General features: G+C 37.3%; 2 protein-coding genes across 2 annotated transcripts in view; both read left to right on the plus strand.

The window, feature by feature from the left end:
- Positions 1-649: 649 nt before the first annotated feature.
- Positions 650-14,633, plus strand: LOC140165769 (N-acetyllactosaminide beta-1,6-N-acetylglucosaminyl-transferase-like). The gene is made up of 4 exons (XM_072189094.1): positions 650-868; positions 3,019-3,203; positions 7,446-7,574; positions 13,354-14,633. Exons 1-4 carry the CDS (start codon positions 679-681, stop codon positions 14,281-14,283), a joined length of 1,434 nt encoding a protein of 477 aa, XP_072045195.1. The 5' UTR covers positions 650-678; the 3' UTR covers positions 14,284-14,633.
- Positions 14,634-22,057: 7,424 nt separating this feature from the next.
- The window catches only part of LOC140165770 (mitochondrial carrier homolog 2-like), a 37,814-nt gene continuing 35,171 nt past the window's right edge, over positions 22,058-24,700 (plus strand). The window contains exon 1 of the mRNA XM_072189095.1: positions 22,058-22,202. Within this exon, the coding sequence (XP_072045196.1) occupies positions 22,104-22,202 (99 nt within the window). The 5' untranslated portion in view covers positions 22,058-22,103. The remainder of the gene's footprint in view (positions 22,203-24,700) is intronic.

The following is a 24,700-nucleotide window of genomic DNA, read 5'->3' on the forward strand; positions in this document are numbered from 1 at the left end:
TGTGTTGATTTCTAGTAGGCCTATTGAGAGTAAAGAAAGAACAGAATTGAAGAAAAAAAGAAGAAAAAGAGAATAAAGAAAAGAAAGGCCACTCCCAGTCCCAACAGCATCACGTGTAAAATTTTGCTCTTTGGAAATAAGAAATTATTGGAGCTTATTGGGAATTCTTATTTCGTGTCCAGATACAAGCCTGATACCAAGGCTGTAAGTTTGTCACGTGATAACATTAAAAATGTGAAAGTGTAGGCCCTATTTGTCCTTTAGTTTCAAACACTAAGGGACCGTTCACAAACACTTGTAACGTGGGGCCTGATGCAAAAAGAAAAATTCACATATTATTTTCAGAGCCCCCCTCTCGGACCTAAAATCATTTTCAGCCCCCCCCCCTTTTTTTGCCATGAAAAATGAACGTCAACCACATAGAAATTAGTGTAAACTCATGTTCCACGTTAAAAATTAAGGTGATTTTTTAAAGCCCCCCCTTCAGAGGGATAAACATTTTCAGGGCCCCTTTTGCATCAGCCCCCCCGTTACAAGTGTTTGTGACCGGTCCCTAATCTAATACCCAATAATGTCATTTCCGTTTCGAGCTAGGTAGTGACTAATCGAATGCAGAGTTCCATGCATGTGCAATAACATGAACGTTAATTAACAACGCAACAAATATCGCGCGGTGGCATGATGAACATTTGTAGAAGACTGCGTGTGAATCACTTATTTTACGGCATTTTAACAATTTTGGCCGTTGCGATACTTCAAGAAATATACGTTTTAAGTGAAATTAAGGCGCTTATTAGTGAAAGCAGCGAAAATGTGAATCAGATGAGAGCAACAGAAGTAGAAACCACCGAGAACTTTCATGATAAGAGTGAGTATATTAAAATTGTAGGCCTACATATTTTGCAATACACTGCTCAAAAGAAGTATCGTAACATTTTGTGAAAAGTGGACAAAATGTGGACCTTTTTTTAAATTCCACTGAAGAGCGTGTTTGGCACCCCACCCCTACTAATACTGCTATTTTAGACACCTATTATTCATTCAGGACTATTGCTCTGCGATCTCGTTAAGAAAAGTTAAAGTAGGTATTATAGGGGTATTAAGGGTTGTATTTCAAAAGTTGCAATAGCCCCTATACAAAAGTGCAAATACAATAAATACGTTATTAAGGTGGTACTACACCCCCTGATAAATTTTGTGACTAATTTTGCATTTTTCTCAAAAAATAATTACATACTGGTAACAAAAGTTAAGTATACTGTAAGCTAGTCTGTGTTACAGACCGTGTACCTATATTATCCATAGGGAGAGAAACTACTGGGAACCACACTCTCGGAAACCATAGTGGGCACTCGCCGCTTCGCCGCTCACACCCCCCTTGATCGCGAGTCCGACACTAAATCTCGAGTCAGTCTTTGACAAAGACTAACTGTAAGCAAAAGAATTAAGGTAGCAGTTGTGTTCACCCCATGTATATCCTAAGTTTAATAAGACAAATGTGTCAAAATTTAAACATGCAGCCGATGCCTGTACGCTTTAGGTCTGATTTAAGATCTTATTTGTTGAAATTGGTTGAGAATTAAAGAATCCAAAACCTAATGAAGATACGAAATAAAAAGTTGCACTTTGGTGTTCTAAGCAATGAAAGCACGATGCTAGTTTTTCGTGCTAATCAATGATAGCTCGGCGCTAGTTCTCTGTTCACGAACGCTTTGTGTACAAATCAATAGGATATGCAATGTGGCAAACTGCAACTTTAAATTTGCATCTTCCTTGGGTTTTTGGATCGTCGTGTCTTTATTTCTTGAACAATTTAAGCTAAAAGATGCACAGCTATTGGTGGTTGGTTCCAATTATGACATATCTGCCTTTGTTTAGGATATACAGGGGGTGAACCTTTAAACTGGTACCTTAATTATTTGGCTTACTGTATTATAGGGGCAAGCCCGGGGGGGGGGGCAAGGAACTCCTTTCTTATCATAAATAACGTACCGATTGTCTTGAGTCACTGAAATTCCAGTGTAGTAACTGGATTTCTTGCCCCTATAATATACATAACTTTTGTTACCAGTGTGTTATTATTTTTTGAGAAAAATGCAAAAATAATCAAAATTTATCAAGGGGTGTAGTACCACCTTAAGGGCCGCTACAGACTCCGAGTATTCAACGTAGAATTTTTGATGTAACATATCTACGTTATTTAATCTATCCCCAAATTCTACTTACAGTAACGAATGTTTGATGACGTGAAATCGATAATAGGCCTATAGTGCTACGTAGAATATCTGGTAGAAATATAGAGGCTGGTCGAGTGCAGATCCGTGTTCAATACGGAATAAATGCTAACCTAATCGTGACATCATCCAAGCAGCAAAGTTTATTTCCCATTGTAAAAGCGTTCTCCGACGGATCTGCAGACGACCATTCTGGATATTATCGATTTTACGTCATCAAACATTCGTTATAACTAAAAACATTACGGAAATAGAATGGGAATAGATTAAATAACGTAGATGTTACATCGAATATTCGACGTCGAATTCTCTGAGTCTGTATACTTGGTATAAGACCAGTGGCGTAACCAGTGGGGGGAGGGTGGGGGTGTCAGGAAGGTCAGGTCTGGTTACGCCACTGTTTAGGACCAAAGTCATAACAGAAACATTTTCTTCACTAAGTGATCACTTTTATTGAACCTGTTTATCGCATGCTACTCTCGCCCCCCCGGGGGGGGGGACTTCAATTTGAAATGGATTATATATACATGTAGGGCTGGCGCTTTCGCACTAAGGGGCATTCGGTGAGAGCAAAATGTAAAAAATATTACTGATGGAGGACACTAAATCTGCCGCATCTGACATGAGAGTAAAGCCCGGGGGGCACTCCAACTTTGCAGGTGACGCGTATCAGTAATTTTCACAATAAAAACATTTGTGATCTATCAAAAACAAACCTTTCATATCAATTATATAAAAGCCACTGTATATTTTTTCGGTTTTATATCCATTTCTACCAAATTAGGCGCTGAATTTGGACAGAACGCCGATATTTTTGACGATTCACACATTCTGCAGTACCACAAGATATATCCTGTCAACTGTTCAGCAATATTTGTGGGTAACGAATCTGTAATTAAATCGACAGAATTAATGCTAAATCAATCGAGGGATGCAGATGGGATGATGTCTGTACCCAGCACTCAAGAAGTGAGTATGTCATATACATGGAGTTAATTCAAGTGTTTGATTAAAGCAGTAGGGCTATGCAGACTCCGAGTATTAGACGTACAATATTGTACAGGCTGAGTCAAAAAGAAGTAAACTCATGTTTGAGGGGCTGTAACTCGAAATCTGTAAGGAATCTGCTAAAAATGAAAATACCACTGGAAAGAGCAAATTCTACACGTCTAAATAAAAAAAGGAATTGTTGCAATTGCACACAGCAAACTCGAGTTATACTCATTTGAATACAACCACCCATTTTTGTAGCTGCACACGGTTTCACTTCCCAAGTAGGGGCATACCTATTATATTGATTGGTAAGGCGCGATATTCAAATGCAAATAAAGTTCTTTGGCAGGTGTGGTTTCGATCAATAATTCCTACATGTTAAAGGGCTCTTTTCAAGTTGAATTTTACCTCTGCACTACATTATAATAAAACGGACCAAATGACAACATGGCACCACAATTTACCACATGGGAGCGCACGTTTCTGTCGACGAAGTATCATGAAACTAAGAGTCCCACTGAAGTTCAGCGTCTTTTTCGCATCCAATTTCCTACAGCTAACCGGTTTTCATGTAAGGGAGCAGTATATAAGAATGTGAACAAGCTCAATGTGCATGGGACACTAAGGAACAGACAGCCGGAAGCTTCAGGCAGACCACGAACTGCTAGATCACAAGTGAACATTGCTAGAGTTAGACATGCGTTACAGCAAGACCAAAGATCAGCTCAATCCTTTACCCAACATTCTCCAATCAAGCTTCTGCCGGATCGTTCGTAAAGACTTGAATTGGTATCCCTACAAACTATAGTACCGCCATGGACTTTGTTGAATATTAATTAAAAGCAAAAGTTGTCTTTTCAACAATAAATCCTGTTAGCACTTTGCTGATTCATCGAGATTTAAGTGGATCAAAATCAATCAGCCGTGTGCAGCTACAAAAATGGGTGGTTGTATTCAAATGAGTATAACTTTAGTTTGCTGTGAGCAATTTCAACAATTCTTTTCTTTATTTAGACGTATAGAATTTGCTCTTTCCAGTGGTATTTTTATGTTTAGCAGATTCCTTGCAGATCTCGAGTTACAGCCCCTCAAACATGAGTTTACTTCTTTTTGACTCAGCCTGTATGTAACATATCTACGTTATTTAATCTATTGCCATTCTATTTCCAGTAATGTTTAAGTTCTAACGAATGTTTGATGACGTAAAATCGATAATATGTATAATATCTGGTAGAAATATATTATCGATTTTACGTCATCAAACATTCGTTAGAACTGAAACATTACTGGAAATCGAATGGCAATAGATTAAGGGCTGGGGTATGAACGTTTGGACAGTATTTATTTTGGGACATTAGAGCACATCAGACTTATCGAATTGCATTCTGAATACGAAGAATGTCATTCTGATATCAAATAATTTTGATTTTTGAAATTCGCAATTTAATACACATTTTATGGCAAATCATTAAAATTGATATTTTTGATATTTAACAGTACTTGAAGTAAACTTTATAAATCTGATGATTTATACTTAAAGTGTATGTAGGTGGGGTGAAAAGCCGACGATCAATTGAAAATTTGACCTTTCGTATTGAAGATATGGATTTTTTTCCCAAAACACCCAAAAAATTAGGTCTTTTTGGGAAAAAATCCATATCTTCAATATGAAAGGTCAAAATTTTCAATTGACCGTCGGCTTTTCCTCCCAGCTACATACACTTTAAGAATATATCATTAGATTTATATAATTTACTTCGAGGACTGTTATATATCAAAATTTGAAAAATATCAAATTTTTATAATTTGTCATAAAATTTATATTATATTGTAATTTTCAAAAATGAAAATTATTTGATATCAGAAAGACATGCTTCGTATTCAGAATGCAATTGATAGGTCTGAGGTGCTCTCATGTCCCACAAAAATACTGTCGAAACGCAATAAACGCTCATTTCAGATCCCTTAAATAACGTAGATTATGTTACATACAATATTGTACGTCTAATAAAAAGTCTGCATACTGCTTTAGGCCGTATAAAATTAATGTTTTGGTTCTCGTCCCCTCCCTCCTCAATTTCTGGGATTTGTCAGATTTTTTTTTCAAAAAGATTTTTTAATTATTTTAGACTTTGGAATGATTTATGAATTTTTCATACATATAAATAAGTTTATTAGAGAACAAGGATCACTTCCAAGTCTTTTTGTGGTACTCTAGGGGGTTTATCCCTCAGAATCTCACATTTGGAAAAAAAAGTGCCTCATCGTTTCCTCGAGCACTGTTGGAAAAGACCGAAAACTACTGACAGTGCTGATTTTACATTGAAAAAACAAACAAACAAAAAACACCTCCCTCCCTCATCAATTCATGAAAATCCTCTGGACGAGAACCAAAACATTAATTTTATACGGCCTTAGTGTTATGCTGGTTTCGACGAAATCAATTTCGACGTTGAAATCAGGTTGATATCACGTTGAATTTGCAACTTAATGATGGAGTTCAACCTGATTTCAACCTAGAGGTTAGTTGAAATCAGGTTGAAATTTCAACGTTGTATCAACGTTGATGATTCAACGTCGAAATCCTAACCTGTGCCCACTGGGTACGGTTAGTTTCTTCGAAAAGAGCGGAATTGTATTCATATATGATTGAGGTAAATGTCTCATTTAAGACCATCACGATATGTTAATTAGGGTCAGGGGTTACTAACCCTAACCCTAACTCTAACCGTAACCCTAACTATAATAACCGTAACCACTGACACTAATTGACATCTACCATGATTGCGCACATAAGCATGACATGTGATGAGTGCAGCCGGCAGCCTACTTATAGAGCAAGGCAATACCAAGGGGGTGACACTAAATTCACGGTTGTTCTATTAGCAACGCAAAATCTATGAAAAATTCAGCTGGTTTACTAGCTAGAAAGTGAGGCCAGTTATCGATCCGTTATAGCTCGTTATGAATAATTCATGTTCGACCCCTTGGATCATGATAATTGAGTTTGGCAAATAACAACGTTGTTAGTTTTGCGAACTTTGCCTGTTCAATGAGAGTATAGCACGCCCCCAATACATCTGGGCACAAACCAGGCGAAAACGATCCAGTTTAATGAAATGGCAGACGGGTATTCCCATCAGGCACCAGTGATATGTTTTTTCAAAGAAAGTCTACTAATTTGATATGAAATGACATTTTGCAGATGCAAAGTCAAAATTAGGACTTGCTGTCAATAATATGAAGGAAATATGTGACAGAGGCAAGGTGGGAAATACAAGTAGTATTTAAGTTATAATAACCTTTGATACCCGACCTGACCTTCCATCATGGCGCCATGATTCGTTTTATGTATTTCTATTATGCTCTCAAGTAAAATAAAATACCAATCTGCGCTGAGCAGACAATGTTACTTGGCTCCCAGCATGAATTATTGATTTTAAACGGAGTGTATGTGCATGATGTGCAAGCATACTCCAAATATTTACGGTAAATCTGAATAGTGGTCACATGGTGACATATCATGTGTTCGGGAAATCACGTGGCAACATTTTAAGATTTCAGGCTTGTTTACTAGTTAATTGCCATTTGTACTCTTTATTATTTATCTTTGTTAATTAACATATATTTTAAATGCTGATAAATCGTGGTTGGCTGCCCATGATATCTGTTAAATTCAATGTTTTATGAATATAATTCTACCACGCAGAGGGGTCACGCAGCAGAATTTCACATCACCTGACTTAGCTAGATTTCGAAGCTCTGCTCTTCAAATTCATGTAACTTTCAAAGTTTATACATTTAATATATTTAATATGATACTAATTTTTTGTTATAAACCAACTGGTACACGAAATATACTAGCTTACACGTATTACCTATACAGAAAGGTGATTATCAGCCTTCACTCAGCAAATTGACATGCCCGGCATATGCAGCCATTCTCCGTCTGGATTACATGACTGTCGCCCTCAATACGTCTGGGCACAAATTTAAATAACAATACGCTATTTACATATCAATGCGGCCTCATGCTAATTAAAGCTGCCCCATCCAGGAGTTCATCTATGGCAATACATTCAAAAATTGTTTTCACCTATCGCTATGGTAATTAATCTTGTTACATCACTACTTCTACTGCGAATAGTCAATACTTTTTATGCCCACCTCAATTAACAATATCGTTTCTTTGTATTTATTTTTCTATTATTCACACAGGTACTCAGGTGGGTTAATAATTGCTCCAGATTGAAACAAGAACGGCTGTATTTTGAACACCCGCTATCAAAGGAAGAAGCAGATTATCCCATTGCATACAGTATGGTTGTTTATAATCACACTGCTCAGGTAAATAAAAGAGACAGTGCCTCTCTACGCCACTGTGCAGTTTTTCAACATATCTACAGCCTGTCTCAAAGCAAATTGTGCAAGGAAAAAGCGCCCTCTTTGGCAATTAGAAAATACCGGTGTGACATGATGCTTACATCAACGTCAAGGGCACAGTCTTGGCTCTCGAATGCCGTTTGTTCTGTTCAATTTGCTTGTTTTAATCTTGAGATATGTTTAGTTAACAACGAAAGGGTAAAATCACAATTGAATACATGAATACAAAAGCCACCTAAGTCCATAGGAAGTGATTTTGAGAGAAAAACCTGTGTATCATTTTAATTCCTTCAGTTAGATTTACCTGGTCAATATGGTAAGTTTTACGTGCAAATGAGTGGATTAACCTGTATTAGGTATGACGATTAGCATTTCAGGGACTTCGTGGGGTTCATTTTAAATTTTGGACTTAGGTGGTTTTTTGAATCATATACAAAGACAACAATGTTAGAATGAGATTACCACTAGTAAGATAATACAAAATAAAGCACACAGGTATGTATAATGTTGATAAGCATTCTGCCATGTAATATAAACCACACACTTTCCTTTATTAAACCCATTTTTTGTTCAAAAGTCACTCTCTAGCAATGAATGTGTTACAAGTGGACTTTTATACATAATGGATTTCAATCAATGTGTTACAAGACTTAAATCATGGAATTGGGTGATTCTTTCATACATGCTATTTTTCACATGCTTAATAGACACAGAGAATGAATTTCAGTTGTTCTTTCATACATATGACAGGCCTATGTATAGGAACAATTTCCCATGCTTAACTCAATTTGGCCAAAGTATGGACTTAGGTGGCTTTTGTATTCATATATTCAATTGTACCACTTTTACTATATAGGTACAGGGCTGTACATCATTGTACAAGTCATGTAAATCAATGATACAGGGTGTCCCAAAAAAAAAGGCCCCTCATTGCGCCCTCTTTTTCTGCTATTTCAGAAAAGTTGATCAAGTATATATAATGTTGATATGTAAAGAAGCCTTTACCCGTTAGCTTTAATAAACCGAAACAATTATTTCAATCGGCTCATAACTTTTGAAGATATGCCCTTTTAAAGAAATGTGTCCGTTTTTCACTCTGTCCACGGAGGAGGTTTGGCTACTTCAAAGATTGAAAAGTGCATATACCATGCATGAATATAAAACATTTCTCGATGATAACTTTATAAAATAACAACTTTATGTGTCATTAATTTGGGCGAAATTGATGTGGGATGGGACTTCTTTTGCTATACTTGCAATTACTTTTGTTTTTCTCGGTTATTTCATGCCTTTTTGTTTTATTATGTTTCTTACTTTCTTACTTTATTGTTTCTTGCTTTCTTTTTATTGACAACATAAGTCATTTCTCTTTTTGGAATAAAAGGTAGCCATGAAAAGGGCTGTTTAGTCTTGGGTTCTTTTGAAGTGAGTTTACTGTGCTGCTCTGCCCTCTACCTGCAATCCAGGAATAAAAAGGTTGGCACAGTTTGCCTGTCTTTTGGTATATCTCTGCCCCCGCTCCCCCAATTCAATGTTGGACCAAGCCATGTTGTAAACAGGTCCGTGAGACCCTCCAACATTGAATGATGGGGAGTGGGAAAGGGTGAGATATAGGGGGGAGTCTGTACTACACATGTTTCTCTCGCCTTTCCAATTTTAATAGGGCACGCATTTCCATTGTTTAGTGCAAGTGTGCCAACTATTAATTTCGCGGATTGTGGTTGCCTCCTTGACGAATAGCCTACAGGTTTCAGCCCTAGTCCTCATTGCATCAATTGCGTTGCGTACCAACCTTGTGCGCCGGATACTTGCGAATATAGCAGTAATACGTTTGCAAAAATCTTGGATTTGCCACAAATGAAGAAATCAAGTGGTGTGAGGTCTGGTGATCTTGCAGGCCACTCTCCAGCATGACCCATCCCAACCAATCTGTTTGCTATCCGTGGGCAGAGTGAAAAACGGGTACTTGTCTTTAAAAGGGCATATCTTCAAAAGTTGTAAGCCGATTGAAATAATTGTTTTAGTTTATTAAAGCTGACAATTAAAGGTTTCTTTACATACCAAAATATGTTTGATCACCTTTTCAGAAATAGGCATAAAAGAGGGCGCAATGAGGGGCCTCTTTTTTGGGACACCCTGTAGCATCAAGATTATCAAGAGTTCCTTCGTGAAATCAAAAGAATGCATCGATTACACAACAATACAAAATTGGTTTTACTGTTTTTACTGTTTTATCATGATACAGGTATAATGATTCCCTTTTTCCCACCTAAAACATATTAAAAGATAAATACATATTTCACATTCTGCTGTAAAATTAAATAAATGTAGGCCCTACTACCGTAAACGTTCGCCTAATGACGCTTTTGGATTCTTAGAAATGTGAGAGCGCCATCCTTGTAAACTCTCAACAGCATTAAGGATACGTGTATGTTAAATTGAGCAACCTGGACATAATGCCTAATATGCAAAATATCGTGACATGACCCAATACCTTAGGTCACTAGGTTAGTTGCTAAAGCAGCAAATGTTTTGGGGTTTCTTCAGGTATTCTTTCTCAAAGTGCCATTGGACTAAATTTGTAAATCGATTCATACGTTATACCTAACTCATTTTGGTAAATCTTTTTATAACATTGTAATTTCTTCATATTTTTGAAATATTCTTCGGTTCAAAATTACACCCTTCTATTGTCTGACCCGTTAGCTCAGTCGGTAGAGGGTGCGCCTTGAATGGTAAATGGTGAGTGGTAATTGTTCGAATCTTGATTACTGCTCCCACTTTTATGTGAAGAAGGGTCAAGAAATGTTTTTGGATTTTGTCCCCATTTTACGAACGAATATTATAAAAAAAATTTAAATTTAATTTTTATTTTTTTATTTTTTTTAGGTAAATAGGCACTGCGAACAAACGGCAACAAAAACCGCTGACAAAATGTGCTCCACCTGCTACCTATCAATGCGTGATATATTCCACTACATTTAACAGTTAAATGACCTTTGAAAAAAAACGGCCTCAATGTTTCACATTGTGTAACTGCATTACTTTATTCATTTATGCATTATAAATGATCAGCTATTTTTTCTTTTCTTAAAAGGATCGAACCCAAGTAGATCAGATCATTGATCATATAACTATCAGACCACGAAGTAGTTACGTAACTCCGTGATGGTATTGGAACAAAGCACTGTTTGTATGGCGATCATTACGATCACGCTATTTTGGTATGCCTTTTTTGTGTACTGGTTGTTTCGATCGTGGTTCATTACTTAAGCGTGTGATCCCGTTGACATAGTAACATTACGTAACTTCGATACCGGGCTTCGATACTGAATAGTTGTTGAGTGCACATAATATGGAAAGCCATTGGGGTATTGTGTGCCTTCCAAAGCGCCTTATAACATGTTCTCATTCATTGTGTTGTGGAATCCTAGCCAGTATTCAATGATAGCTATAGATGCCTTGCGTTTATCGATTGGCTCCAAACAAAGGATTTGAACCGGTTTCTTCCCCGTAATCATGGCGCAGTGCAGTCCATTCAATCAAATGTTGTCATCAACATATTTGATCGTAGTGCATTTTGTTATGTATGTGAGACGAACGAACGAACAGAAATGCTGTTAGATGACCAGTACTGTTCAGGGGATTAACCCCAATATAAACATCTCAAAAAAGGTAACTAACCCCCTTAAATAATGGCCATTATTCAAAAATGGGCTATCGTATTACATCTTTTGAATCCTCTTAGGGGGCTATCATTTTTTTCGGAAGGAGGGTCCCAAATTTACAAAAAGTCTGCGTCTGCGCACCCCCTATTTCGGCAACAAAAATTTTATGATCCCAAACCCCAAAATTGTATTGAAATCAGTCTTTTTGAATAAAATAACACACTTTCTGTGGTCATCGTGTGACTCCCTACATTTTGGTCATTTTATGACCCCTCCTTTTATTCTTTCCAAGACTTTATGACCCCCGTATTTGGGACCCCCCCCCCTTCGAATAAAATGAAATACCTCTTATGACCACTGATGCATAGGCAAGGACACTCGCGCGAATTGAAAGACTTGTCGTACGCAACAGTTCGTCTCACACACATAACAAATGCCTATACAATTAAATAGGTTCATTACAACATTTGATTGAATGGATTGAGTTACTCTAAAATGAAACGATAAAAACAAATAATCATGAAAAAAGACACATACAAGATAAAATAATAAAATTATATAAACAATGTTAAAGATAAAATCAAGAAAATAGAGAATAAAATTTCCTCAAATCAGAAAAAAACATTGACAGACATCATAATCTGTCAGAAATTACTGCATGAGATTCGAACCATGAATCTTCTCCACAAGTTCTCTTTATCCTCGCACTATAGTCTAATGCTCTGCTCACTGGGCCACAGCGTATCAGGTGAATGATTACCGCATTATCATGAACAAGTTTGTTCGATCTTGTTCATAATTGTATGGGTCGATAGGTTTCACCCTTTAACTACACGTACCCTTAATGATCAGTGATAATAGTCGGCTTTTACAGGGATGGCGCTCTCTCATTTCCATGAAGTCTATAGCGCCATTAGGCGAACGTTTACGGTATGTTAAAAGACAGACAAATATTGCACACTTTGTTGTAAAATTAAAATCAACACAATATTGTACATCATTTTACGTTTGAAATTTTACACTAAAGATTTAAACATCATTGATGGTATTCATCAAATCATAAGCACATTTCCGTGTGCGCAGCAGCTAAATCCGACATTGCTTGAAATCAACAGTTTAGTCCATTTTACAGTTTGGTCTTTAACATTATTGTTCGTGAACATGGGTCAGAGCCCCTTCCTTCTTGGGACCGTCACCTGTAGCAGTGCATCTTGCTGCCCTCGTCTTCAATACAATTAAATTGAGCAATTATTACATAATCTTTTCTAATCCTACAAATGAATGTTCATTAACTGTACTGTCCATTTATTTGGATATAACATTCTATTCAATTTCCTATAAAGTGGCACAAAGGGTTTTCATACATTTGTGTTTAGTGAAGCAGGTCTCTGGATTGCCGAAACCAACATGAATGAAACAAACGGTATTTAAAAGCTAGGACTGCTCCCTTGACGTTAATGTAAGCATCATGTCACAACAGTATTTTCTAATTGCCAAAGATGACGCTTTCCACTTGCACATTTTTTTTGAGACAGACTGTATAATACGTCCTTGTTAAAAAAAAAATGAGTTCGCGATGAACAGTTGAATACCAAAACAAAGAAATTACATTTGAAATTTAAATTTGAAATAAGACAAAAGTCGCCTTGCAACAAAGTCAACATTACAACAAAACAAATACATAAACATGACATTGACACAAATTCACACTGCAGCCTTTTCCAGTAGTGTAGGACATTACATCGGCTATATAAAAATGCACAAATTAGTATTTTGTTTCTTCTAAGATGTACAATGTAGTACTATAGCGCTGATCATTATAGGCTATTGGGGCATTTCAACAGCACAGAATTTTTTTACAAGTTCAAAATTGCTCGGACTTGGTTAAAACACAAACAATGTGTTTCTCTAGTCTAGTCATACGGATTCAGAAAAGGTATAGTCTGAGTAATGTTTAAGTACTACACATCTGCCAAATATGACAACTTTAACATGATTTGCACGGTTGCAGTGCATGTAAACTGAAATCTATTGCACTATTAATGTCCCTTTCGTTCTGTCTTTCACTTTTGCAGGTTGAACGTCTACTGCGAGCCATATACCATCCACAAAATGTTTACTGCCTCCATGTCGACAGCAAATCCTCACCAGAGTTTCATCAAGTAATGAACCGTCTATCTGGGTGCTTTGACAACGTTTTTGTGGCTTCCAGACACTCCAATGTAAATTGGGGTTCTATATCAGCACTCAAAGCCGACCTTCACTGCATGCGTGATCTTCTCAAACATCCCGTGCAGTGGAAATACGTCATAAATTTATGTGGGAAGGATTTCCCTTTGAAAACTAACCTAGAATTAGTCCGTCAATTAAAAGCTTATAAAAATCACAACTGCATCGAAGGTTATATTTATAAAAAACATGAAAATAGAACTAAGTATACGAGGTACACACATGAAAAGAAAACATTGCCCCCTCATAATATAACCATATATAAGGGAGACACTTACATCGCCGCTACTCGTGAGTTTATAAAATTCATCATCAACAGTCAAATAGCCAAAGATTTCTTGTATTGGTTGAGGGACACATATGTACCCGATGAAAATTTCACTCCATCTCTAAACCGGTTGCCTTTTGCTCCTGGTGGTAGCACACATTCTTCAGATGAATGTAATGTGAGGTATCGTAAATGGAAGCATAATCTCAAATTTAAGCACCGTCCAAAGTGCATTGGTATAAACTTACGCGATTTATGTATTTTTGGTGTTGGTTATCTGAAATACCTCTACAGAACGCCAGAATTATTTGTAAACAAACTCGGTTATGAGTATGATCCTGTGGCGATGCAGTGTATGGAAGAAGAATTAAACCGCAGATCTTTAAATCCAAAGAAGACTTACAAATGGAAGAATTTTCCGGTGAAAAGTTATTCATGGCAACTTGAAGCGAGGAGAAAGAAAACTAACACAAAAAGTAAAAGAAAAAATGGGTCAAAACCAAAGTAGAACCATGTAACTGCATTATTTGAGAATTTTGTTGATCCTTTGTCAATCTCCTCCAAACCCAAAGATCATACAGTGTACTTCGGTTATATTTATATATGCGCTTTTATAAATACGCACGTGGCCACCTCAGCGCTGACATAACAGCTTGTAGACCATGTAGACAGTACGTCTCGAAGTGACCTTCTACATAGCGGATGGTCTTCCTATACATTTGAATGCAAAGGCGGAACAACATGAGACTACTGTGCAGCAAAAGTGTCTATTTTGTTCAACTTTGTGTCGTTGAATATTTTTTTCCGTCGTCAAATACTTTCAAAATGTTGTTTTTGATAACATATTACAATCCACCCATATGTCACGCTTGCTGGTCTTGGTATGTTGTGCCCATGGGTCACGTACGTATTTATAAAAGCGCATTTATAAATATAAGCGAAGTACACTGTCATATGGGACAGCAAACAAATACAACATGTTTTGAGGGGAAGTTGTCAAAACTACTGGTCCCGAGGTGTTAGATGATTTGACTACTTCCCGACGCGTCAGTGGAGGGAAGTAGTCAAATCATCGTACACCGAGTGACCAGTAGTTTTGAATCATGATGCAGTCATGGTCCATGGCAAAGGCGATTCGACCTTTGTGGCATTAAACCCAGTTAACAGGAAATTAATCCAGTAAATCGATTCAGTAAAGCAAATAAGCTCATGCATTCGATCACTAACGGCAACCAGCTTCGGTCGATTACCCCAGCTGCAGCGTGTGTAAACTCTAATTTGCATAGAGGCTGTACGTGAAATTATTGATTGGCTCCAAACAAAGGATTTGAACCGGTGCACGTAATCATGGCGCAGTGCAGTCCATTCAATCAAATGTTGTCATCAACCTATTTGATCGTAGTGCATTGTTATGTGTGTGAGACGAACTGTCGCGGTTGATTGCAATCAAACAAACGATGTCTTATGTATTACTTTGTTCCGTGATGAAAATCGTGATGTTTTATTTAATCACTCTCGAAAAATGTATTTCTTTTGTAGGCCTATTACTTTGTTTTGTGATGAAAATCGTGATGTTTTATTTCATCACGCTTTAAAACAAACGATTTCTCATGTATTACTTTGTTTCGTGATGACAATTTTGATGTTTTATTTCATCACTCACGAAAAATTGATTTCTTATGTATTACTTTGTTTCGGGATGAAAATCGTGATGTTTTATTTCATCATCACGCTCTAAAATTTCTTATGCATTATATTTGTTTTGTGATGAAAATCGTGATGTTTTATTTCATCACGTTCTAAACAATAATTATAGTTACACGCATTTCAAGGAAAAAAATCTTATTAAAACGGTAGGCCCTATGTTGTTTAGAAAAAATGTAGAAAGTGATGATGATGATGATGTCGATGATGATGATGATGATGATGATGATGATGTCTCCAAAAGTGTCCCGGTTTGTTTTTCTTGCCCTAAATCGTGCGTATCTATTAATAAGGCACTTCAATAATCAATAATCAGTCCCGTGACGGCCTCCACTAACTAGCTACTAACTTGGGTTTATGGGCGCTGATATTTCATGTTCACTGTCACTTATTTATCAGAAAAGTGCGACCCTTTGTCAATCACCTACAGTACCCAATTTCGGCATACTATATAAGAAACTCATCATGATGATTGCCAGAGAATAGTTAAGATGTAGCTTGTACCGTTTTTTTGTGGCATCCTTCAGAAGTGAGCGGTCCGATACCAATATTTTCGGTCAAATCTCCATTCAATTAACACGGGGATTTGGCTAGCTATGCCTTGCCCTCACTCATATTTTACAAAAGTGCGACTATTTCTGAACATCTAACCTAGCTGTAATTTTAGGTCATGTTAGAGACATATATTTGTTAGAAGTTTGGAGAATAGCTAACATATTGGCTGGTTATTTTTCACACAGTGATGTTAACTAGGCAAGTGCCCATTCTTGCAACGTACATCATTTGTAGGGGTCACGCGTCAATGGTGAGAGCACTGTGTATTGTGTATAGGAAAACGGACAGTAACTGCAGTATGTACTTCCCCGAAATAGAACATGTTGTATTTGATTTACTATACCTCATTAATATTATCACTATCACGGTAAAACGTAAACAAAGGTTAAAACACACTATATAGCTGATATGTTAATCGCATCATGTTGTTGTTACTTTGCTTCCTGAAAAGAACGGTGATCCTATTTTTGTTAAAAATTACCGTCCTATTTCCTTATAGTCGAATGATTATAAACTTATTGCAAAGACCAAGGCTAATAGCCAGGGGGATGACACTCTATTCACGTGGTTTCTTTTCCAACGCTAAAAGATTACGAATTTTGGTGGTTTGTAAATGAAAAGTGTCCGCACTATCGATTGATTACGTAACTGTTATGAATAATTTATTAGTTTTTCAATGCAATCGCCTCGACCCATTAATACATATTATCTGTATTTATCAAAGTACTTGGAATAGCAATCTGGTGAGTTCACTGAACTACGCCCAAATACTGATGGAGTTTTAATGGCGCTAATCCTCTCCATACACAGATGAACAAATACAATAGGAGAAGGTCAACACATATGACCTCCTATATGACATGTTATATGAGATGTACAACAACCTGAATATCATAAAGATCAGTGTTCGTTTGTGCATATGAACTGCATATTTACAATACTAAATATTACTCGTTATATATTATGTCAAATATTGGTATTATGACAACACGGTATATACATTGTATATAAAACGACTAATAGATCCTACTATCATGGCGTCAGGTCATTGGTTCATCATATCCCGTATGTTTCTTAAAAGTCATTCATATTTGAGACAAATTTCTGTGCCCATTTTATAGGCGTACAGGTGGATCCGTTTTTTTTGTTTTTTTCATTTCTTTTTGATGAAAGAATTAAGGTTTTCCACTGCACGGAGGCCACTATGTGATACTAATTTAATGCTATTTGTAAATGAATGCGGATTCCCGGTTGTTGTTTTTCCACAGTGTGACAACTGTCCACCCATCCAGACAACATCATCACATAATAAAACGTCTGTATTTTTACGATGAGTAAATATTAAACTGAACTTTGCCTTGGAACATTGTGTAAGACGGTGTAAGATTTTGTGGGCGCCCTCAACATTATTATCCTCTTTGTATCCGTAAATGACATGGCATAGACTGTGTGAATTCTATGAAGACTAGGGGCCTACTTATACATGGGGTCATATCCATGGACACAAGTAACGATAATTGACAACACGATACGCGACTGTATTAGGGAGGCTAACCACTAATAATCAATAATGCCGGGTAGGGCCTACTCCTGGGCGACTCGTGTCCACACGCAAGGACGCTTAGGACGGTGACCAAATGAGTCTCAAATTTCACCGGGGAGGGGCACTCAAGTATGATAATGTAGGCCTATACGCATGTGTGGCCAACTTTTTTAAACACCCCCCTAAAACGAGTTTTACCCTACCAGCAAATTTAGGATCAATAGGCCTAAGCTAACTTAATACACTAAAGGAAGTTTTGGAGGACTGTTATATCGAAAATGTGAAAAATATCAAATTTTAATAATTTGTCATAAAATTTGTATTATATCGTGAATTTCAAAAATGAAAATCATTTGATATCAGAAAGACATTTTTCGTATTCAGAATGCAATTCGATATATCTGATGTGCTCTCATGTCCCACAAAAAATACTGTCGAAACGCTAAAAATGCTCATTCCAGATCCCTTAAGAGAATACTTTCAAAATAAGAATTACAGGGTATCCCAAATGACGTAGGCTATTATATTCTTGGTTGTTTGATGTGGACATTTATTAATTTTTCTAACAAAAAAACATTATATATTGTTAAATTTCAGACCTGGACAATACAACAGCTATCACACTATGCACATATTTTTTAAAGCTATTTTTAATTAAGATAGATTTTCGTTTCTATATCAAATTATTTGTCTTTTTCTGCTTTTTTGTGGTAATTTTTATTCTATAAACTGTACATTTGTGTGCACATTCCTTACGTTTATTCTTATTCCTTATACATTTCGTGATAAAAAGTGTTTTGAAAATGTCCTTGTCATTTGTTAGTATTTTTTCAGATGTTCTAAAACCATTGTACAGGTGACTGTCTACCCCTTGTAAAGATGTAAACAAGATTTAAGATAAATAGCGCCATCATTGTTCAACTTTTCTTACATTATATCAACGGTGACGGTGGTGCTTTTGTACAAAATATGCAAGGAATCCGCTGTAAATGAAAATATCATCGAAAAGAGTAGAATCTAAACGTCTAGCGTCTAAATTAAAAATTACAATTGTTGTATTTTATTATACCAAACATGAGTTATGGCTCATTTGAATAAACCACCCACATGATGATCATAAATGTAGTAGTAGTGTAATATTGATGGTACGAAATTTAGGAACAAACCAATTAAAAGATCGATGACGTCCTATAAACGTAACTATAGTTTCCTTTCTCGGCTGACTTGCGATTTGGTAGTTCACAGCATCTTGCGAATGGTAGCGAGTTTTGGCAAAAATTGCATTGGTCATTTCATAGCGAGTGTGTAGAAAAATGTAGGTCCTGTGGTTCTTGAGTTATGTTATAAAGAGGGCTGAAACAACAACACTTTTGTAAAACGTACCGTACATAACTCATTAACAACAATAAATCAAGCAAGTTTTCAAACTATATGATTTGGAGAAATAGAATGAACTATTGCAAAACATCAAAGTGGTACAATGTGCGCGTGTAGCGGGCAAATTTTTTATTTTATATGCCTCACTATTTTTGCACATGATCGGGGTAAATGGTGGTGGAAATCTGATTATTCAAATTTTAAACCTCTTTAACTCCTTTTGCGTTACGCATTTCGTTGTGCGATCGATGCAATCATGGCACGCAATTTACACATTTCATGACGCAATGACACAATTCGTTACGCAATCTACGCATTTCACGACACAATGACACATTTTTGACGCATCTTCTTCCGAAGAGGAGCTAGCATAAATATGTCAGTGAACGAAGTCAATTTTGATGACTCCCTATCGGGGGCTTAACAATTTTATGACCCCACCTACATTGTATCTCACTGTTGACAATTTTATTATCCCCCCAACAAATCTTACTATAAATAGGCTAATGTTGTATGTGTGTGTGTATGTATGTGGTTCATGTAAAAGGCTCCGTCAATTTCGATCCAAATGTCGTCAAATTCATACGGGAGATCGAGGAATATACGGGAAATTGCCTCGACTTTATTTGGTTGAAATCGGTCAAGAATTGGCTGCAAAAACAGTGAAAATATGGGTAAAAACGGGGTTTTTGTTATGAAAAACTGCAGCTGGCAGGCAGCGCGTGCAGCGTCGCGTGCGTAATGCGCAATGTGCGCGTAAACGGCGCAGAGCCACGCGACTTGCGAGCCAGAGACCAGTGGACATGATAATATAGAAAGTGGACATGATAATATAGAAAGAAGGAAAAATAAATAGAAAATAAAAGACAATGGACGGTTCCGCATACACGCTATGAGAGGACGTAATAAATACGGGGAAAAATGTGTGTTGTATAAATAACATGAAGCGGTAGGCCTACTATAAAGAAAATGGAAATTAAAATGACAAGAGGTACGAGTAATAGGCCAACGGGTTAAAGTAACTAGATGAAACGGGAACGAAACAAAGAAGGAAAGAAACCATTCAGGAAAATGTAAGAAAAAAAGAAGCTAAAATAATGAAAACAGAATTAAATAAAAAACATGGACACGGGAATTGCAAGCATCAGCAAATAAAAAAAAGAGAAACTAAAAGGGAAAAGTAAGAAATAACAGACTTAGAAAATAATGGGAATGGGGTTCAATAAATAAATAACATGGAAAAAGGGAAAGGAAATGTAAGAAGAGACAGATTTATTTAAATAAAATGTACCTTTTCAATGATTCTACCTGTTCAGTAATATTCTTCCTGGTATAGCGAACGCTCCCATTTAGGCCTACTCACTAGCGGGGACCCGCGCGAAGCGCGGGTATCCCGCTAGTTATGCATAAGGCGCGGAGCGTACAAAAACTTGATTACAGGCCTAAGTGTAAATAAGTTCGCGGAAGGCATTCAAATTTTTACAAATACGTGCGAACCGCGCATTTTTTTCCCATAGGCCCTATTAGAGCTTGAATGGTCAAATATATAAATTGTTAAATTGGAACTAATTTATGCAAAAAGCTAAAATGGTCAAATATGAGATTAATTTGGTCAAAATCACACACACGTACACAGGCATCAGTTTTAGCTAGTTTTGGCCGGGGCTGGTAAAAAGGGAGGGGGGACCAAAAAAGTTTTGGACCTTAAAAGAGGGGGGACCAAAAGTTTTAGGTATTTCGAAAGGGGGTCAAAAAGTTTTCCGCTTTAAAACTCAAAATTTCTGCGCGCGCGCGCATTGAGACTCTCCATATCACTTTTAACATGGGCAGGTTTGGGTTTTCGATGCTTATTTTTGACAAAATGATGGCACTTAGTGCACACATATCTATTAATTAACAAAAAATAAAAATGATCAGCAACATGCAACATCTGGGCTGGTCTAGGAAATATTTTTATCATAGAATTTTATATCTCTACGAAGTAGGCTACAATCATGATTATGCACCAATCTGATCAAGCTATGAAAAAGCGGGAAAAATACAACTAAATCAAGAAAATATTGCAAATAAACTGGATTTCTTTGTAGTAAACTGCACACTACAGTTTAGTATTTCTCATTGCAGAAGTATTTTGTTCACATAAGCCCATTGGTAGATTTACCGGGCCTAGGTTAGAGTGGCCACATCAGGCCCAGGTGCCAATGGTCTTAGGGCCCAACCAAAGTATAACACCCCTTAACTGCCATAAGTTGTTGTTTTTTGTACAATTTTTGAGTCACCAGCCCTTAATAAATTTTATAACCACCTTATTTTTGGTGTGAAAAATTATGACCCCCTTATTTTTGGTACAAAAATTCTATGACCCCCAAAATATTCATTGTTGAAAATGTTGATCAAGCCCGGTCACAAGCCCTTGATAATTTTCACTGTGATAATTTTATAACCCCTATTTTTGCTATAAAAATATGACCCCCCTATTTTTAGTTTTTAAAATTCTATGATCTTCACCCAACGACATCCCCGAAATGAATCACTCACTGTAGAATGGATCCGGGGGGGGGGCACTTCAATATGATAGGTGCAGCCTGAGGGCTGGTACTTTCGCACTAAGGGGCATTTGGTGAGAGCAAAATGTAAAAAATATGGGGTCATTGGGTGAGAACACTATGATGACCTTTTTTTAAATGGAATCTTTGGGTGAGAGCCGAAACAGCGCCACAAAAACCTCGAAAATCGAATTTCTAGTTCTAAATGGCTTCAAATTTCATTGTTTTTTCAAAATAAGTAACAAAATCAGTGATAAATGAAAGTTGCTGTTCAAATTAGTCTCAAATTGAACTTGTAAGGGTCTTTGGGTGACAGATCAAATGGAAAAAGACTGGACCGTAGCCCCCGGAAATAGGCCGGGGTCTTCGGGTGACAGAGTATGTGTTCGTAAAAAAAATATGGGGTCTTTGGGTGAAAAAAATAAAAAAAAAGGGGTCTTAACAGCCCTACATACGCGTCACCTCCAAAGTTGCAGTGCCCCCCCCCCCTCCCCCCGGGGAATGGTCTCACTCAAATCACTGCTCAAATAAAACTCGAGAACCGAGAATCAAGTATCGCCCAACACTATCCTGAATAGAAAATTTACGGAAAATTTTGCGAAAATGGCAGCAACCGGCCCTGATCCGTGGACTCAATTAGTAGTAAATGTTGGGTTAACTGCGGTGGCCCATCCTATGGGCTATGTCAAGACTTTGGTTCAGGTACTTATGAATATCATGAAGGCATTGCCAGTGACAATTGGGTATTTGTTACTTGACAATGCTTGATAAACTTGCATGCTTGTCGGACCGAATCGTGACTTGGGGTGCCAAATTCGGAAGACTTGCATGAATTGCATTCATGTAAGCTTAGCTTCTGCATTCGTGTAAGCATAATAACTAGTGCCGTACTATTACGCTGACTTTTGTATTCGGCGAGGAGGACGATTTCGACCTCCTGGTTTGTTTACAAACAGAGAGGTAGACAAAAAAACCGTTCCGCTTGTCCAAACACTCAAGCACATGCAAGTATCATGGACGGTTAGCCCTGCCCCTGGCCTAGAACTCTGGCCGGAAACAGGACACCTCGCCCACACGCAACTTCGCCTACACGGCATCTCGCCTACGTGCCATCTCGCCCCCTATGCAATGCAATGCATTGCAATGGCGGTTGTGGATGTATCATGACTATCGATGTGACCGGAAGGGTCGTGCGTATCGTTGGCCATGTCTATCAGTTTTCGAGTGGGTCCGGTCGAGTGAGATTTTTTTTGGTCGACCGGGTTAAATCCGCACGACCGAGCATCTTAACCAATCACGCAATGAGCCCACTCGGTTTTACAGTTTTCCATTCGGCCAAGACTATCGACTCGGTGAATTTCCATGCGACCGGACTTTTGACCCGCCCACAGAGCGTGGAGGTTGTGAAAAGGGCACGTGGAAAGAGCATGATAATAATTTTGTTGGCTATCTGATATAACTGGTAGTAGCTACGCCATAATATAATCACAGGGGTATTCACAACTCTATTGCAATAAACGGGCCGGCTCAATTAAAATACTGTGAACGTGAATATATTTATTTGCGGGATTACCAATTGTATGTTATTTGTATTATTATTGTATTGTGTTATAAAAGGCATCGCAGAGCTAAATTTCTAAATACTGTTGCTTTATTAAATTGATATTGTTATTTTAAAATTAATTAGACACATCGAATGCAACACATGGATGGATGACATTATCGGGTGCTGCAAGCTGAGAAGGCCTATTCATATAATTTGAACCAAAATATATGGATATAATTATTCCAAGTATATACATTTTCCCACTTATACACAGCTCAAAAATACTAAACATGACTGTATAACTATAAGACAGTAAAGCATATACAGGTCCGCAATGCAGCAACTTCATTTGCCATCATATCATTGCGTGTAATTTTCCGTGATACTAGGCGTGGCCTTCAAAACTGGTATGCCCACCTAGAAAATACGATAAAGGACCGGTTTCTTGGTTGTAGGACACTCAGCCCATTGGGCGTATGATCAGTCGTCTGCCAATCAGTTTAGTAAGTTTAAAAAAAGCCATATATTTAATTTCACACATTTAGTGTTAGTCATATTTAATATGTATAAATTAGGGGGGTAATCTATAAAAAATAATATCCATTGAGGTAGCACCCCCGCTAGCCCCGTTTGAAGTCTGAGAGGCTTTGTCTCTAGACAAGCTTCGAGGACTGGCCCATGAGTGAACCCTGCATGTATTAAGTGAATTCGGTACGAGTGGGTTTATGTAGCTAATCAGATTGTACATCCCGGTCGACGTCGCATGTATACATTATAAAAGGTGCTGTAAACTTGAGCTAACGAGCGGGATTCAGATGCCGATTCAGGTGACCACATGTGTCAATCATGAATAAGCAAACTTTACGACTGGGTCTCATTGGCTGATTGGATTACTCGCACCAAATACATGCGAGACGGTATTGACAAGCTTAAACATATGATTGACAAGCGAAACATAGAGTCTTGTGGCCCGGTCGAGTGAAACGTAAGCTGGTCTTATTACATTCCAGTCGAGTGGGTAGCCTTATTGAATCCCCTGGTTTATCCTATTTTTCCTGATTGGTATTATCTATTCACTATTCATGACAATATAATTATTATCAAAATTAATAACAATCTAAACATCATTTTACTCAAAGGTTTATAACAGTACATAAAACTACTACAAGAGAATTTCATTCATAGAAAGTTCATACTTCAATAATACTAAATACATGTAAAATAAGTTGTTGAACAAGTAATGATACACAAACTAACGGCATTTGGAATCAATTTCAGCTCAGCTAGCAGGGAAATCCCCTGATGGCAACTCCAATTTCAACCACCTGTGGTCAGTTAACTATAACTGAGATGTGGACACGGGATTCTCAAAGTAACACTTGCAGCTGTAAATGCGTAGGTCTTTTAGTTTTAGCTTAGTCTTTCACATGTTATTTCAGTACACCCATTATAATCATTTTTTCTCTTTCCCGTCCAATTATGCTTGTTTTGTACTCCGTCGGTAATCACATGGTTCAAACTATAAACGAATACCGTATTAGATTGTTAAACCCGGTTTCCTCCTTCAGGCATAAGGCCAAAGTCTTTCTTTCCTTATGTCCTTAATTTTTCTTTATTCAATCCTGTTCTTTCTTGAGGCCTAGGCCTAATTCTT

This window comes from Amphiura filiformis, chromosome 12 (genome assembly GCF_039555335.1).
Source record: "Amphiura filiformis chromosome 12, Afil_fr2py, whole genome shotgun sequence".
In the NCBI taxonomy this organism is placed as follows: Eukaryota; Metazoa; Echinodermata; class Ophiuroidea; order Amphilepidida; family Amphiuridae; genus Amphiura; species Amphiura filiformis.